The 16,966-nt window shown below is 39.1% G+C and overlaps 1 protein-coding gene across 1 annotated transcript in view; it reads left to right on the forward strand.

Annotated features, from left to right (window-relative positions):
- The first annotated feature begins 5,418 nt into the window (after positions 1-5,418).
- The window catches only part of LOC104599080 (exocyst complex component EXO84B-like), a 36,408-nt gene continuing 24,860 nt past the window's right edge, over positions 5,419-16,966 (forward strand). Inside the window, exons 1-2 of the mRNA XM_010261450.3 lie at positions 5,419-6,137; positions 11,098-11,195. Of these exons, the coding sequence (XP_010259752.1) occupies positions 5,964-6,137; positions 11,098-11,195 (272 nt within the window). The 5' untranslated portion in view covers positions 5,419-5,963. The remainder of the gene's footprint in view (positions 6,138-11,097; positions 11,196-16,966) is intronic.

The following is a 16,966-nucleotide window of genomic DNA, read 5'->3' on the forward strand; positions in this document are numbered from 1 at the left end:
ATACACAAAATTCATATAAAATTAAAATATTAAGTTTTTTGTCATTTTTTTTAAATAAATAGCTTTGGCCCGATGTATAGCCCGACTTAGCACAAGACTCGGCCCATGGGCCAGCTCGACCTGCGGCACGGCATCGGCCTACACGGGCTTGGGCCGTGGGCCGTGCCAGGCTAACCCCCAAATTTTTCATCGGGGAGGGCAGCACGACCCACTTTACACCTTTACCCAGGCCCAACCCTAGAGATGGAGACAAAATACTCCCACAGAGCATATAAAACCTTACACCAAAGGTAGAAAGCCCTACCTCGAAGGCAGAAAACTCTCATAGAGTAGATAGTTGAAAATGCATTGTAAAAGATGCTTGGTAAGCTCTTTATTTGAATCAAGTCCATTTTAACTTTTTTTCGGGTCTAATAAGTAGGTTTAGATGAAATTACCAAATCTCCAAAACTAGATTTAGCTCCTTTTTAACTATAAGGGGGCGTTCTTTTTCGGATTTTGAGAGGGGGGAAAGTTGATCAATGAGATTTGGTTCCCATTGACCAAGAAACCCATGTTCTTTTTTCAAATTTCTATGGGGACCAGGGAAAGTTTATTTTCTTGGGTACCACTTACTAGAGTAACTAGGTAAGTGATACCCATCTCCTAAGTGGGTAAATAACTTTCCCACCTAGGGGGAAAGTTGACTACATTTGAATGGGACAAAAGTGCCCCTTTTAATAATATATTTTTATGGCTAAAATGGTCATTGCTTTATTTACATGAGAAATAAAAGAACATGGGTAAATGCACTTACCCGGGTAAGTGTTTCTCATGAAAAACTTACCTAGGTAACTGCATTTACCTAGATAAGTAACTTACCGAAAAGCGAACATGACCTAAAAAGGAGATAAGGCCTTATTAAACGCACTACCAAATGCAACCTAAATAGTCATGGAAAATTCCATAAACCTTGGTGAAAAAAGTATTCACAAAGTTTACAAGGAAGAAGGAGGCCAAAAACCTCAAAAAAACTTGGGGAGGTTGAGGAGAAGAATTCTTTGGCTTTTACCAAGTGCTGAAGGAGAGAATGTCTCGCTCTAGCTAATCGTTTCTCATAAAAGAGAAGCATGCTTTGAATATCAACTGTAGTCAAATCATCCAAATGAATAGTGGCTAAATGCCCAAAGGCACCATATCCAGGCCCAAGTCCTCCCAACAAATGGTGAATGGAATCCATTTATGGAACATATTTCGCAAGAGGTAGAACAACCTACAACTTGTTCTAACATGAATTCGGATCAGCTAAATGCTTTAGCTATGTAGTTCATGGTTTTCAAAACCAGACTAGAAAAACCGGGAACCGGTCAAGTGACTGGTTCTGTTTTTCCCCAAAACCGGATCTTTCCCAAAAATCGTTGATTTTGGTCAGTAAACCGCTGACTTAGGTGGTTAACCATTCTTTTATTTTTTAATTTTTTTTTATTTTTTGTCAGAATGGGCCAATCGTTTGGTTCGAACGGTCGAACCGTTCGACCTGGAAGCCGGACCCCTGACCGATTCGTTCTCTGGGTCGGTTTTAAAAACCTTGGTGTAGTTAAATACTTTATCATTAGTTTCACATCCTGCTGCATAGCTATTGCGTTCAACTAATCTTATCTCAACTAACACAAGTTTAGTAAGAGAGGATAAAAACCAACTAAAAATGAATTGGTCTTATTCTATCCAGGATGTATAAGTAGGACTGATCTCTTAGGCACTTGAGTTTGGTTTTGTCGAAGAAGAAACACAGCATTTGGAAGGGCATTAGAATGATCCATCCACATATCCATAGATGTGAATTCCGTTCAAGGCAAAGACAAATGGAGCCATCCACAACATTTGAGAAACCTATAAATTGGTGCCCAAATCATGCCAAAATATTTGAGAACTTCATGAAACTTTGTAGGACCATTGCTCATACTATCAGAAGATTGAGAAAAATTTTGGGTCAATGAGTTGGCCTAAGTCAACCCTTAAACCATTTGATTAAAATGAGTTGGCCTAGTTTGATAGGTCAAATCAATCAAACATGCGGATTGCATTAACTTGGTCTGGTTCAAGTTTGCTGTTTTGGATCAGTTTGGTCTGGTTAGGTTGGACCGGTCAAAGTGGTCCGCACATTGGGTCACCCTGTCATAACTCGCCTAATTAACTTGTATCAAATCACTAAGTTAACTCATTGAGTTGATTCCTATGAGATGTCGGAACAACGGTTTGGGAGCGTTGGAGGATTTCCTTACGGAGTGCCTTGAATTGCTCACAAATTTTCATCTTCTCAAGTGACAGGTTGCGCAAAATAGGCCTATTTTGTACATCCCTCTTGGCCATCGACAACCAACCACCCAAAATTTATTGTCAGTGGTCAATAGCCTCAATTGTTACTTCAAAACCGCTAGTCACTGCTTTGGCAATAGGAGTGGATTCGAGCCGAGCTGAGTCGAATAGTATTAGGTTTGAGCTTGGCTCAAGACTATTCTACAAGGCTCGAGTTTAAGCTCGGTTCGAGACAAAACCTTGAGTTTAAGCTCGGCTTGTTTTATATTTTATAAATATTTTATTATAAAAATATTTTATAAAAATAAAAATTATATATATTTTTTATTTTATATTAAAAAAATTAAGAATTATAATAATTAATAATGATAATATTTTTATCATATATTATATATATTAAATATCAAATATATATATATATTCAAGCTGGCTCGCGAGCCTCACGAGCCGAGCTCTAGTAAGCTCGAGCTCGGCTCGTTTAATATTCGAGCCACTGAATTGGGCTCGAGCTCGGCTGAAACCGAGCCGAATCGAGCTTTTCACGAGACGAGCTCAAACAACTCGTGAAAAGCTTGGCTTGTTGCCACCCCTATTTGGCAGTTCACAATAAAATTCTAGTTGTTTTTTTTTTTGAAAAATTGTTTTGACTTACCCAAAATACCATCTTTCTTGCAATAAGAAACATCCCATAACTATCAACATTGCTTTATATTCATTCAAAGATCCAACAAATCATTTTAAACAAAATGAAGATTTTAAACTACTGTTTCTTCTATGAGGTCCCCCTCTCCATCTTTTCTATTATCATACTCCATTCCAAGGTCACCCCTTCTTCTTCTTCTTCTTCTCGTATCTCACATCTTATATCTCACATCTATATCTTACATCTTATATGTCTTATTATTCTTTTTCTTCTCCTGTAACTTTCTTCCAGTTTAGGCATAGAGAGAACCCATCTATTCGACAGACTTACAAAACTATTATATCTCTTTCTAGTGTTTATTTCTATCATCATCAAGCAAAACTCTAAAATTTTGGGAACAATGAACGTAATTACTGTATTGTGTGTAAAACCCTGGGAACAAGGAATGTAATTATAATGCAAAAGTGTAAGACTAACCTGTGTAGTGCATGCTGATCTTTCTTGAAAGAACATAGAATCTAAGTAAGACCAATTCGAGCGAAGGCACGAATCCTCCAAAGTAAAACCTCTAACCATGTCAAGTTGCAACCTTTCTAAGTTGGGAGATATGCCAAGTTTTATGCAAATAAGAAAGTTCAAATTTTGATACTGAAGAGATGCAAGTTATTAGGTGGACTTTGAGAGGGGGAAAGTTGGTCAATGGGATTTTGGTTTCCATTGACCAAGAATCTCATGTTCTTTTTTCAGAATTATGTGGGGACCAAGAAAAAATTGTTTTCTTAGGTAAGTGATACTCATCTCCTAGGTGGGTAAATAATTTTCCCACCTAGGGGGAAAATTGCAAACACTTGAATGGGACAAAAAGTGCCATTTTTAATAATGGATTTTTATGGCTAAAATAGCCATTGCCTTATTTACATGAGAAATAAAAGAACATGGGTAAATGCACTTACCGAGTAAGTGTTTCCTAGGAAAAACTTACCTAGGTAACTGCATTTACCCGGGTAAGTAACTTACCAAAAAGCAAACGGGACCTTAATGGGACACATAATGTAGTTCTTCTTTTTTATGTAGATTGCATAAAATTCTATATTTTCTGATTATTTAGATCGAAAGATGGAAAGTAAAACTACTCTAGTGAATAATGGGTCCCCCCCTCTCTCTCTCTTTCTCTCATCTTATGGGTTTCCATGTGTCTTAAATTGGCATTTTTTTTTCATGAAAAGCACTCGTTTTTTGAAAGTGGACTTATCACTTTTTTTTAAATTAGGTAGATAGGTGTCTAAATTAGAGGGTTTTTCTTAGATTGAAAATATCTACTTATGAGATACTATTTCTTGAAAAATTAGGTTGCCAAGTGTGTGTGAGAGATGTGACCATGACACATCAATAATTGGGGGGAGATTTTCCAATTTCCCAATTTTCATTTCTTTTGTTTCATAATCTTTTCATTTCTACATTTCCAAATTTTCCCTAGCATGAAGGCTAACTTTTCCTCATTGGGTCTAGGATGGGGATTGATAGTGATGCCTGACGAAGGACAAGGACAAGGATGGGGAGTGATTTCCTCGCCTTGTTCCAACCCCGATTATATATATATATATATATATATATATATATATATTAAAATGATATGTAATATTATATTTTAAAAAATTTCCCTTATTTTAAGTAAATCTAGTTTTTTTAAATATTTTTGATTTATAAATTTTGGGTTTTGGGTCATAACGAAGAACCTGTCTCCATCGGGGATTGGAGATGGAGTATGGTCCATGCCCAGTTGCCATTACTAAAATTTTGAACATCTACATTCACAACTAAATATTCCTAATGTATGGCTGTGGTGTCTTGTGGGCATGGTTCAAAGTATTGATATATAACTCTATGTATTAGTACTTTTAAATGATACGTCTTTTATTATTTTTTAATTTTTCTTTTTCAAATTTCAATTTTAAGTATAATTATATATATTATTTAATAAAAAGATAATTCATAAAAACATCTATAAACATGTGTGTTGATACTAAAAGATATGATAATATACACCCATTTAATACTTTGAATCTTGCCTGGCCTAGAGAATCTGGACTATTATCCACTATATCCCTAAAAGGATTGGGTATGGATGGGAATTTTTTCTTTTCCATTGCTCAACTAACGGCTCGATGATCGATTTTCAAGCATTTCCTCTCATAGTCAACAGCCCGTTGCAATTTGAATTTTGGTTAGGGTTGGTTGAGCAAGAAGTTGGTCATTTGCATTTGCAAGGGTTGCATTGAGATTCCAGCCAGCAGAGTCTCTAGCTGTCGTCTTTGACATTTCTAAAAGAATTATTCAGATTTTTAGTGTGGGGTCTAACTCTTAGGTTGGAACTATAGAACGAAAGAAAAAACAAAATAGAAAGGTGGGACCCATTATGTAATTCTAATTACGGCAAGTTGTCGATGGCTTATTAGACCGGAACTGTCACCGAAGACCCCAAGCATTGAGAGCATCCTCCCTTCGTCTTCTCACTGGCGTAAGATAATTGGAAATTTGGAACCAATTAACCACATGGCATAAGATAATTGTAACTAATTAGCCACGTGGCGTAGGATTATTTTCAGTCTTTTACCAGAGTCGTCGTTTATTCTTCTTTCCTAGCTTTTACCAGAATCGTTAGGCTAAAAATCAGATTTTTGTTTTTAATTTTTTGGCTTTTTTATATTTACTTATTTGAACACGCTTGCTTATTATCGATTTTGAGTTATTTTTCAATGTTCTTCGCATTCTGGTCAGCTAGAATTTTCGAATGTTTAATCCGTTACCTCTGTAATTGCGGATTGGTCTTCGATGAAATGGATCTGAAGCCCTAGTTTGGATACTCAGATCTGGTTCTTGGATCATGTAACCTTCTGTTAAGTGCAGTAGAGAGGGTGTTGACACTTGACAGCGGAATTTTGCTTCTTTTGCTCTTGTTGAACCCTAATTCTTAGTTGATCGGTTTCGGACTTAGTTGTGCTTTAGCTGAGGATTCGTAGGGCGAATGGCGTCGGCGAAGTTGTCTAGGTCGAGGGTCCCGGCGGGTAAAGGATCAGCGGCGAATGGACATGCTCTAGAGAACGGCGTGCATCTTGAGGACAAGCTGAACGTGTTCATGATCAATAGTTTTGATCCTGACGGCTATGTTCAATCTAAATGTCAGTCACTGAATGAGAAGGTTTGGTTTCTCTTCCCCGGTTATTACATTGTTATGCTAAATTAGTATCTGTTTTCCGCTTTTTGACATTGCTTGAATAAAGCTTGAATTTTTAGTTTTTAAATGTATTTGATAAGAACTGGGGTCTAAGCATGATATGTCTATATGCTTGATTAAATGATTTGATTTGATTATTATTTCTTTCTGCTGTGTTTGAGGCTCTAAAAAATCAGGAATTGGAAAATGAGGGAGTGATGTTAGGAAGGGTAGGGTAAGAGGTAACATACTTGGGAATTAGTACCGCTGGACCTAGAAGCCAGGGGGAAGAAAGGTGTAGTGAGGAAGAGGAAGACTCAAAAGCAAATTTTGTTTGGAAGTTAGGGTGTAAATTTAAGGATCCGAATGAACTGAAAGCCTTTGCTAGAAAACTGGAAGATTGGGGAAAGTCAAAGAAGAGGAAGTTAAGTGAGGCAGAGAGGTTGAGGTTAGATATCGAAGGTGATAAAGAATTTAGTGGAAGAGGGGAGCGAAGAAGAGGAGGGAAGTAGGAGGGGAAGGTTAAGTGGAAAAAGAGGTTGAGGTTAGATATCAAAGGTGATAATGAATTTAGTGGAAGAGGGGAGCGAAGAAGAGGAGGGAAGTAGGAGGGGAAAGTTAAGTGGAACAAATGAAGATAATAATCTGGAATGTAAGAGGGCTAGGAAGCTCAAGGAAAAGAGCGGTAATCAAAGAGGTGTTGAGGAAAGAAAAGCCGGCAGCAGTTCTAATTCAGGAATCCAAGCTAGCTGAGTTTGATAATAGATGGGCTAGAAGTTTATGGAAGGCTAGAAACATCGATTGGGCGGTGGATGGACTTATTGGAAGCAATGGAAGAGCTGATTGGTAATTTCACTGTTTCTATCAAGTTCTGACAGATTGAGGATGGTTTTGAGTGGGTGCTAACGAATATTTATGGTCCAAATGGGTACATAGAAAGAGAAGAAATGTGGGAAGAATTGAGTGCTTTAAGGGGCTTATGGGAGGGTCCATGGTGCATTGGAGGGGATTTCAACGTGGTTAGATTTATAGAGGAGATTAACAAACAGAGTCAAAGGATAACCACAAGCATGAGAAAATTCAATCTTTTTATAAACTCCATTGAGCTCAAGGATCTCTCTCTCCTCCACCATAGATTCACTTGGTTAAATCTTTAAAGCAAACATATTTGTTCCAGATTAGATAGATTTCTGTTCTCAGTGGACTGGGAGGAACATTGGGGCGGGTTATCATCTAGAGCCCTACCTAGGGTAACATTGGATCATTGGCTGATAACTCTTTGTAAGGAGGAGTTGAGAGGTGTGGGCCCTGCCCCTTTTAGGTTCGAGAATATGTGGTTGAATCATCCAGGATTTACACAAAAAAGTGAAGGAGTGGTGAGAAGGAGAGAGCCCTAGAGTGAGATCGAAAGGAATGCTCTTTCATAGGAAGCTAAAGGCCCTGAAGGCTAGGATTAAAGATTGGAACTTAGGGCAGTTTGGGAGATTAGAAGAAAGAAAACAAGAGATTGTGGCTGGAATTGAAGAGGTGGGTGTCAGAGAGTTCTAGGGTCTATTGGAAGAGGAAGATAGGGGTGTTAAGGGGGTCGCTCATGAGACAATTGGAGGACATTTTGCTAAAGGAGGAGATTAGTAGGAGACAAAAATCGAGAGTTCAATGGCTTCAAGAGGGAGATATGAATACAAAGTATTTTCATGCTATGGCTAATGCAAGAAAAAGAAAGAATTTTATCTCCAAGTTGGAGATAGATGGTGAGGTCATATGTCAGCAGGGAGCAATTGCAAGGGCCTTTGTGGAACATTTTAAATCAATTTATAGAAGGCCATTAGATGAAAATCTATGGGCTGATGGTTTGGATTGGCCTAGCCTTTCGGGAGACCAAAAGTTTTGGTTGGAAAGACCTTTTGAGGAGGAGATAAAGAAGGCGGTGTTTTCTTTGGATAGAGCCAAAGCACCAGGGCCAAATGGTTTCACAATGGCTTTCTATCAAAACTGTTGGGAAGTGCTAAAAGAGGATCTAATGGGGGCTTTCAATGAGTTCTTTGAAAGGGGGATAATAAATCCAGGTGCGAACTCCACATTTATTGCCTTGATTCCTAAAAGAAGTGGAGCTAGTCACCCAAAAGACTTTAGACCCATCAGCTTGGTGAACAACTTGTACAAAATTCTAGCTAAGGTCTTGGCTCTAATAATCCGAGAAGTCCTCCCCTCCCTTATAACTTCCAATCAAGGGTCTTTTGTCCAAGATAGGCAAATCACTTATCAAATCTTAATTGCCAATGAATGTGTTGAGGAAATAAAGAGATCAAAGGAAAAAAGATTAATCTGCAAGTTGGACTTGGAAAAAGCCTATGACTTAGTTGATTGGACTTTCTTAATTGAGGTTTTAAGGCAATGTGGGTTTGGTGAGAGATGGTGCAAATGGATTTGGGGGTGCTTAAGATCTTGTCACTACTTTATCTTAGTTAATGGCACAATGGCGGATTTCTTTCCAGCTAAACATGGGTTAAGACAAGGAGATCCTTTCTCCCCTTTTCTTTTCACACTTATAGCTGATGTTCTAAGCAGAATTATCCTAAGGGCTGATCAGCGAGGGTTGTTGAGAGGGTGGAGAGTAGGAAGAGAGGGTGTGCCTATTACTCATTTACAGTTTGCAGATGATGCCATTCTTTTTTGTGAAGGAACTGAGTTGGAATGGGTAAGGAACATGAAGCTTTTAGTGCAGCTCTTTGAAAGGATGTCAAACCTTAGGATCAATTTTGAGAAAAGTTGCGTAGTGGGAGTAAATATGGGAGAAGGGGAATTGGTAGAATATGTAGAGATTTTAGGTTGTAGTGTTGGATTGTGGCCTTTGACCTATCTAAGTTTGCCCCTTGGAGCTAACCCAAAAGAAGTTGGTTTCTGGAATCCAGTCTTAGAAAAATTCTCTAAACAGTTAGCTGGTTGGAAGAAAGGGTATTTGTCGTTATGGGGCAGGATTACAATGATAAGCTCAACACTAGCCAACTTACCTGCCTACTATTTGTCACTTTTTAAGGTTCCAGTCAGTGTTTGCAAAAGCTCAGAGAAGATGATGTTATTGATCATCTGAATTTCTTCCTTTCATTATTGCACATCCACATTTTCACTCCATCATCCTGTAGCCAGTTGATCACCAATTTTGAGTCTCCCTCCACACTTAGTTTGTTGATGTGCAGAGTTTTCGCCCTTTGTATGCTTTCCATTACAGCCATGACTTCTGCCCTCAATGGGTCTCCTTCCCCTGCCAGCCCAGAATATAGTGCAATAATTCTGCCCCTTTCATCTCCAATGCCGGAGGGACCTGTACTTACCATTTTCTTCTCAGATAATAAAATTGATGTTATTGATCAAAAAAAAAAAAAAAAACCTAGGACTTCCTCCCAGAGGTAAACCCAAATTTATAATCTGCATTGAACCACTGAGCTGCCCAAAACCTCAGGATACCTCCTTATCCTCCTGATCTCTGATATTGCCCCCCCCACCCCATCCCCATAGTAAGATAATGTCATCTACAAAATTATAGATGGATGATTTGCAAATTGCAATCTCTCCCTACCCATCTGCCATCCTTTGAATAAACTGCACCTTTTATCTCTCAAAATTATCCCTTTAAAAACAATAAGGGTGAATAAGGACAAATAAAGGGTGTCTTCTTGTCTTAAACCCCTTTTTACTTGAAAGAAATCCTTCACACTCTATTAACTAAAACCGAGTAATGGCATGTGCTACCCCTCAATTCAAAGTTTCTGTTTTCCCCAAAACCACACTTCATGATCTCATCCAAAAAGGACAACTCCACTTTGTCATAAGCCTTCTCAAAATCTAGTTTGCATTACCCAACCTCTATGCCCTTTGATCATCCATACATTCTTTAGCAATTAAAACTTGATCAACAATTTGTTTTCCTTGCATAAAGGCCCCTTGAAATTGTGTGGTGATGGAGGGTTGCATTTCTTTCAGCCTTAATGATGGAACTTTAGAAATTATTTTATAGATAATCCCTACTAAACTAATTAGCCTATAGTCCTTGGGGTGACAAGCATCTGACTTCTTTGGCACTAGGTCTATAAAGGTTGCATTAACTCCTGGGTTTATGATTCCTCTTTCATGTCTTGAAAAATCTCTAACAAGTTAATCTTATGTGCACTCATAAAAAAAACATTCATCTTACGTACCTCCAATGTTAAAGAATGATTTTTTTTTTAACTTAACTTGATAGTCACATTTGTACTGAGGTTGTTCCTATAGACTCTTTCTAAAATGGCTAAATCATTGGATCTATGCTTCTTAGGTGGAGAGGACTTGGAGTTAGCTCAGTCATTTCTCAGTGAACTGAAAGTTACATATAGAGAGGCGATTATTATTGAGGAGGTTCTGTTCTTGTATAATGATTCTGTTAAGGAGCCTAAAAGTATTTCTAAGGAGGTTTAGGATTTGTTATGATGGGATGTGATGTGGTGGAACCAGAGTTGTTTAGGGTGAGGGGTTGAAGGAAGCTTGAGAGAGAGGGATGAGCAGAGGCAAACTCCTATGTTGACAGTAGCAATCAAGGTTGAATCTGAGGCTGGTGTTCTTCGGTTGGTCAGTCTTATTTTCTGGATTTGGGCATCATTGTTATATGAATTTACTTCTTGATTTTGCATGGCTTGGGTTTTTTGCTTATAGCTATAGGTTCTTGTTGTATAACACTGGTTGCTTAAAACTGGGTGTTTCTCCTTGTTTGGTTCTCTCTATTTTTGTATTTGTATTCGTATTTTGCCATTTGCTTGGGCTATATTGTCCATATAATATTATAGCTTGTATACGATGTTATGCATTTAGCATAGTTTTACTTTTTCTACCAAAAAAAGCATAAAATCCATAACCCATTTTTTAAATTGTATGGGTCAATATAATAACATTTTCTATTTGTATCTATCTTCAGGAAATAAGACAGTTATGCACACATCTTATAGATCTGAAGAAGGCTTCTGCAGAGGAAATGCGTAGAAGTGTTTATGCCAACTATACTGCTTTCATACGGTGATTGTGCTTTATATTTTAATGTCTGAAAATTAGTTAGCATAAATGTTTTGATTTTCTTGTCTGTGGCATTACTGTCTTCAGATAATCATGCCTATAGATATTTTCCTTTTGATGTACTAGAGTAAAATGCCTCCATATCTATCACTTGTACTTTCTTCCCCATTATTCAATTCTGTTGGCTGTTCTGAACCATTTCCTATTGGAAACTCTATAGGACTTATTAATATCTGTTTAGAGGATAGACACAGTCAAGATAAATTTAATATGTAAAATTTTGTTTGCTACTACATAAAAAAGTTGTTGATCATAATGAGAGAGGGTGGGGTTGGAGAGAGGGAGAGGGTATCAAACAGTGCGTATCAAGGTGAAAGGTTCTTTTCTATGTTTGGGTGGAGATGGTCTTTCCCTCAGGTTAGTAGCCTATTTGACCCTTCTACCTTTGTGTGGCCCAAGAAGAGGGGAAGGATCTTTGTGGAGGTGTGTCAGAGCTGTGGTGATTTGGGCAATTTGGGAGGAAAGAAATGCAAGACTGTTCCTTGAAAGAAATGAGGCTGCAGTTATGGATTGTATTATGCACAGGGTTATACATTGGGTCAAATCTCTAGATGTCTTCTCTTCTTTTTCTTATGATGACATTTGCAGGAACTGGGAAGCTGTAGCAGAGAGTTAAACAAACAAAGCAAAAGTCTCTTCAGTTTGGACACCACCAAAAGAAGGTTTTATTAAGGTAAACTTGATGGAAGTTGTCATGGGAATCCAGGACCTTCTGGAATAGGGGGAGTTTTCAGAGATGTGAATGGTCACATTATTGCTTTATATTTGGGTCCAACAGGGATAGGTGACTCGTCCAATGCTGAGTTCCAAGCAGTACTAGAAGGGGTACAGATTGCTATAAGTTTGAACCTTAACAAATTTCTCATTGAAGGGGATTCTAAGATGGTGATGGGGTGGCTGAATGAAGCGAATGCAGTAAGATGGACTTATAAGGAGGTTCTCAAGAAATTTAAATGGTTATGGAAATAAGGATTCAATGGGGATGGAGATCGGTAGACAGTTTAGTAGACTATTTAGCCAAGGGGATTGGTTATTTTGGGTTTATCCCCGAGGCTGCATCTCGTTTCTTGAGTTGGGATGTTTTAATTGTGTCTTTTGTGTACTTGTCTTTGATTTATTAATAAATCCTCTTTTATCTTTCAAAAAACAAAAAATGATACAAGCAACAAAAAAACTTGGTATTGAATCTACTGTGATGTATGTGCTGCATGAAACCATGGTCTCTCAAGTTGGAAAAGTGTAGATGACACCAAGTGTAGAATAGTGGGTCCTATTTACTATGTGGTCTGAGAGCTTAAAGGACAAGCAGATTAGCAATCTACCTTTTTGAGCCATCTTGGATATGGAACTTATGAAGGTTTCTTGGTCAAATTAGCAATCTACCTTTTTGTCTTGGGATTCATGAAACTTAAGAAAATCAAGACACTAGATCTAGCAATGAAAATCTTTTATGAAATTCGGTATGCAGGATTTGGACAAAGGACTGTGGGGGGGGGGGGGGGGGGGGGATCAAAGCGTTGGAGATGGAGTAGGTCCTTGCAGATTGAGGCAAAGAGTTTTCGGTTCAAGAAGGTGATGATCATAGGGAAGGTAACCTTGAAGATTAAAGAAGTGAATAGGGCAATGGTGCTGTTGGTAGGCAGTAGTATGGTTATAGATTGGTCAACCTCCCTAATGTAATGACATAGAACCCAGAGGCCATGCTGATAAAATGGAGGATGAAAAGAAGAAGAATTTGTTTTTTTGATCACTAACAACATTTCATTACTTAATCACAAAAGTAATTACAAAGAGGAAGATAAACTTTCTTATCTTCCAATTGGAGCTTAACACTCCCAAGAACAAAATGGAAAAAATTACACTTGTGCCCAAAACATTGACTCCTCTTGACTCCTTGCTTAGCTAACCCATCCGCAAAAGAGTTAGCTGATCTTTTCGCCCAACTAATCTTAACTTCCATCTCTTGAACTAGCCACCTAAACTTCCTCTTCTCGTTACTGTACATCCATAATCTGCTGTTTTCCTTATTCAGCCACCCTACCACCACCTCTGATTTCCCTTCAATGATGAGTTTTCTTATATTCATTTCCTTGGCTCTTTGAACTCCTTCCATAACTGCAAAGATTTCAGCCCTGAGAGGGTCACTCACTCCAATTGGTCCGGAGAACATGGTTGAGACAAGCCCATTCTCATCCCTAAACACACCTCTAATCCCCGATTGTCCAGGATTCCCCCGACTACTCCCATCAAAGTTTAGTTTTAAGAAGCCAGCCGGTGGGGGAGTCCAGGACACACACAAGATTGCTTTGGTCTGGGTGCAGTTAGCAATCTCACCCCACTTCCTCAACAAATCAACCATTGTGAAATATGTAAACAGCTCTGAAGATTTCAGCCACTGTTCTACCCTTATATGGATCAATTCTCTCAGTTCTTCATTACTTTTTTCTACTTTAGAAAAGATTCTGGAATTCCTTTCCTCCCATAGGGCCCAACAAACTGCAGCCCTCAAACATCTCCACATGGTCCTTCCCCTTTTCCTTCGACACCTGAAGAAAGAAGGGGAAAAAGGCTTTGCAAATTTGATGGAGGATTCCAACTACACCCAAAAAGGGGTAGTGCCCACCCCCAAATGGACTTAGAAAATTGGTAAGTCACCAATGGGTGAAAGGCAGTCTCCCCCTCCACTTTACAAAGAACACACCAATAAGGGGATAAAAATGTCTTGGGTCTTTTCTTTTGGAGCAGATCACCAGTGTTGATTCTTTCCAGAAAAGCTTCCCAACAAAAACTACCAACTCTAGGGGGAATTGGTCTGCACCAAACCTCCTTAATTGGGAAGGGAGGGCCAAAGAGGCACAAGAAAATGAGCTAGTGGGGGTGGGGGTCCAAATTCTAGAATCCAACTTAGTAGGGTCCAAGAAAACATTATCAAGGATACCTAGGAGGCTCGAGATACAATCCAAGTCTATCTCTCATTGCCCTTTTCAAACCCAAATTCCAGCCAAACCTAGAAGAGGAAGGTGAAGGGGTAATAAAGGAAGAAACTGGCTCATTTTTTAATTCGGAGAGGGCATACACAAAAGGAAACAAATCCTTAAGAGGGGCATTCCCCACCCAAGTTTGTTCCCAGAATTTTATGGAATTACCTGAGTTTAGATCATACTTGATGAGAGGGGTGAAAGATGGAAGAAAATCGTGAATGGCTTTCCACAGTGACATACTTGTGGTCCTAGCTCAGATCCCATCATCCCATCCATTTTGCTCCATCCGGTGTTTGCTTACCACTATTCTAGCCCATAGTCTCTCCTTTTCTATTGGGAGCCTCCATAACCATTTCCCAAAAGAGCCATATTCATTTTCCTGATGTTCCCAAGCCCCAAGACACCAAGGTTTTTACTTCTGGTCACCACCTCCCAACTCACCCTATGGTCCCTTTTATCCTCTCCCGGCTTCCATAGGAAATCTCTCATCATCTTCTCCAATCTGTTAGATACCTTTGTAGGAATTTTGAACACTGAGAGAAAGTAAATGGGCAAATTAGCTAGAGCAGCCTTAATCAGTGTAATCCTCCTGCCAAGGGAAAGATAATTCTTCTTCTAAGAGGCAAGTCTCTTTTCAAATCTTTCCACCACCGGATTCCAAAAACTCTCCTTCTTTGGGTTATCACCCAAAGGAATCCCTAGGTAATTCAATGGCCAACCTGAGACTTCACAACCCAATATTTCTACACTTTCCCTGATCTCACCCTTCTCCAAATTCACACCCACAACACAACTTTTCTCAAAATTCGCCTTTAGGTTGGACATTTGTTCAAAAAGTTGTATTGCCAACTTCAAATTCTTGATATAACTCAAGTTCCCACCTTCACAAAACAGAATTGTATCATCTGCAAACTGTAAGTGGGTAAGGGGAATATCCTCCATCCCTAGTCTCTATCCTCTAACAAGTCCCCTAGAATCTGCTCTATGAATCAATCTCCCCAGAAAGGGGGTCACTCTGTCTTATTCCCTAACAGCTGGAAAAAAACCCACCACTGTCCCATTCACTAGCACAACATAATGACAGTTCCGAACACACCCCAAGATCCATTTACACCATTTAGTCCCGAACCCAAAATTGGACATAACTTTCATTAAGAATGACCACTCCACCAAGTCATAAGCCTTTTCCAAATCCATCTTATAGCCACTACCCTCTTCCTGTTCTTCTTGAAGTTCTCCACGCTTTCATTGGAAATTAAGATTTGATTAGTAATCTATCTCCCATTCACGAAAGCTCCTTGATTTGGAGAGATTATTGTTGGCAATACTTCCTTCAACCTCAGAGACAAAACCTTTGCAATGATCTTATACAAGCTGTTTATCAGACTGATTGGCCTAAAGTCCTTAGGGTGGGAACCGTCTTTCTTCTTAGGGACCAATGCTAGAAAAGTGGAATTCAGACCCGGGTTGACCACACCTCTTCTATAAAATTCCTCAAACACTAGTAGGTCACATTTCACGATATCCCAACAATCTTGATAGAAGGCCATTGTAAAACCATCCGGGCTTAGAGCTTTTGTTCTGTCCATAGAAAACACAACCTCCTTAATCTCATCCAACTCAAACCTTCTTTCCAACCTTTGCCTATTATCCTCCCCTACATTTGGCCAATCCAAACCTTCAAGCCACATCCCCCTCCTGAGTGGCCTTCTTAATATGGACTTAAAGTGTTCAACAAATGCTCCTGCTATTTCATCTTGTTGTGTTAGAGCAACACCATCCACTTCCAATCTTGAGATCATGCTTTTCCTTCCCCTTCCATTTGCCACAGAATGAAAAAAATATGGTATTTCTATCTCCCTCTTGCAGCCATTTGCATCGAGATTTTTGCCTCCAATTTATTTCCTCCTTATGTAGACAATCCTCTAGCTGCCTTCTCAATCCCCTTCTTTGTTTCTTATTTACTTCTCCAAATTCTCCCCTTCTTTCGAATCAAGGAACTCAATTTGATCCATCAATGTACTCTTCCTTTCTTCTAACCTTTCGAATTCCAACTGATTCCACACCTTGAGCTTGGCTTTCAGAAATTGGAGCTTCTTATGAAATCTCATGCCTTCTCAATCCACAACTGGGTTACATTCACTCCACCATTCCTTAACTCTCATAGTAAAACCAGGATGGAGCAACCACATATTCTCAAACCTAAAAGGGGCAGGTCCTCCACTCCCTCTCCTCTTTGCATATCACAATTGGCCAATGATTCAAGGTCAATCTAGGAAGAGCCCTAGAGGCAAGGTGGCCCCAATGGTCTTCCCAATCCAATGAGAAAAGAAACCTATTCAGCTTAAAGCATATAGGGGACTCGATTGGAGATTGGACCAAGTGAATGACTTTTGGGCTAAAGGTATCTCTTTGAGTTCAAAAGCATCCACAAACCGATTAAACTTCCTCATACTAGTTGTCACCCTCTGATTGCTTATATTGGTTTCCTCCGTGAATCTAATCACATTGAAATTCTCACCCACACACCAAGGCCCATCCCAAAGTCCTCTAACATCAGCTAGTTCCTCCCACAAATCCTTCCTCCCCCTGTAATCATTTGGTCTATAAACATTTCTTAATACCCACTCGTAACATCAACTAGCTCCTCCACACCTTCAACTAGACCTGTTCATGGGCCGGGCCGGGCCGGGCTCGGGCCGGGCTTTTACTGTGTATTAACAAATTTTTTTA

The sequence above is a fragment of the Nelumbo nucifera genome, chromosome 2 (assembly GCF_055504915.1).
Source record: "Nelumbo nucifera cultivar China Antique chromosome 2, China Antique-T2T, whole genome shotgun sequence".
NCBI lineage: Eukaryota > Viridiplantae > Streptophyta > Magnoliopsida > Proteales > Nelumbonaceae > Nelumbo > Nelumbo nucifera.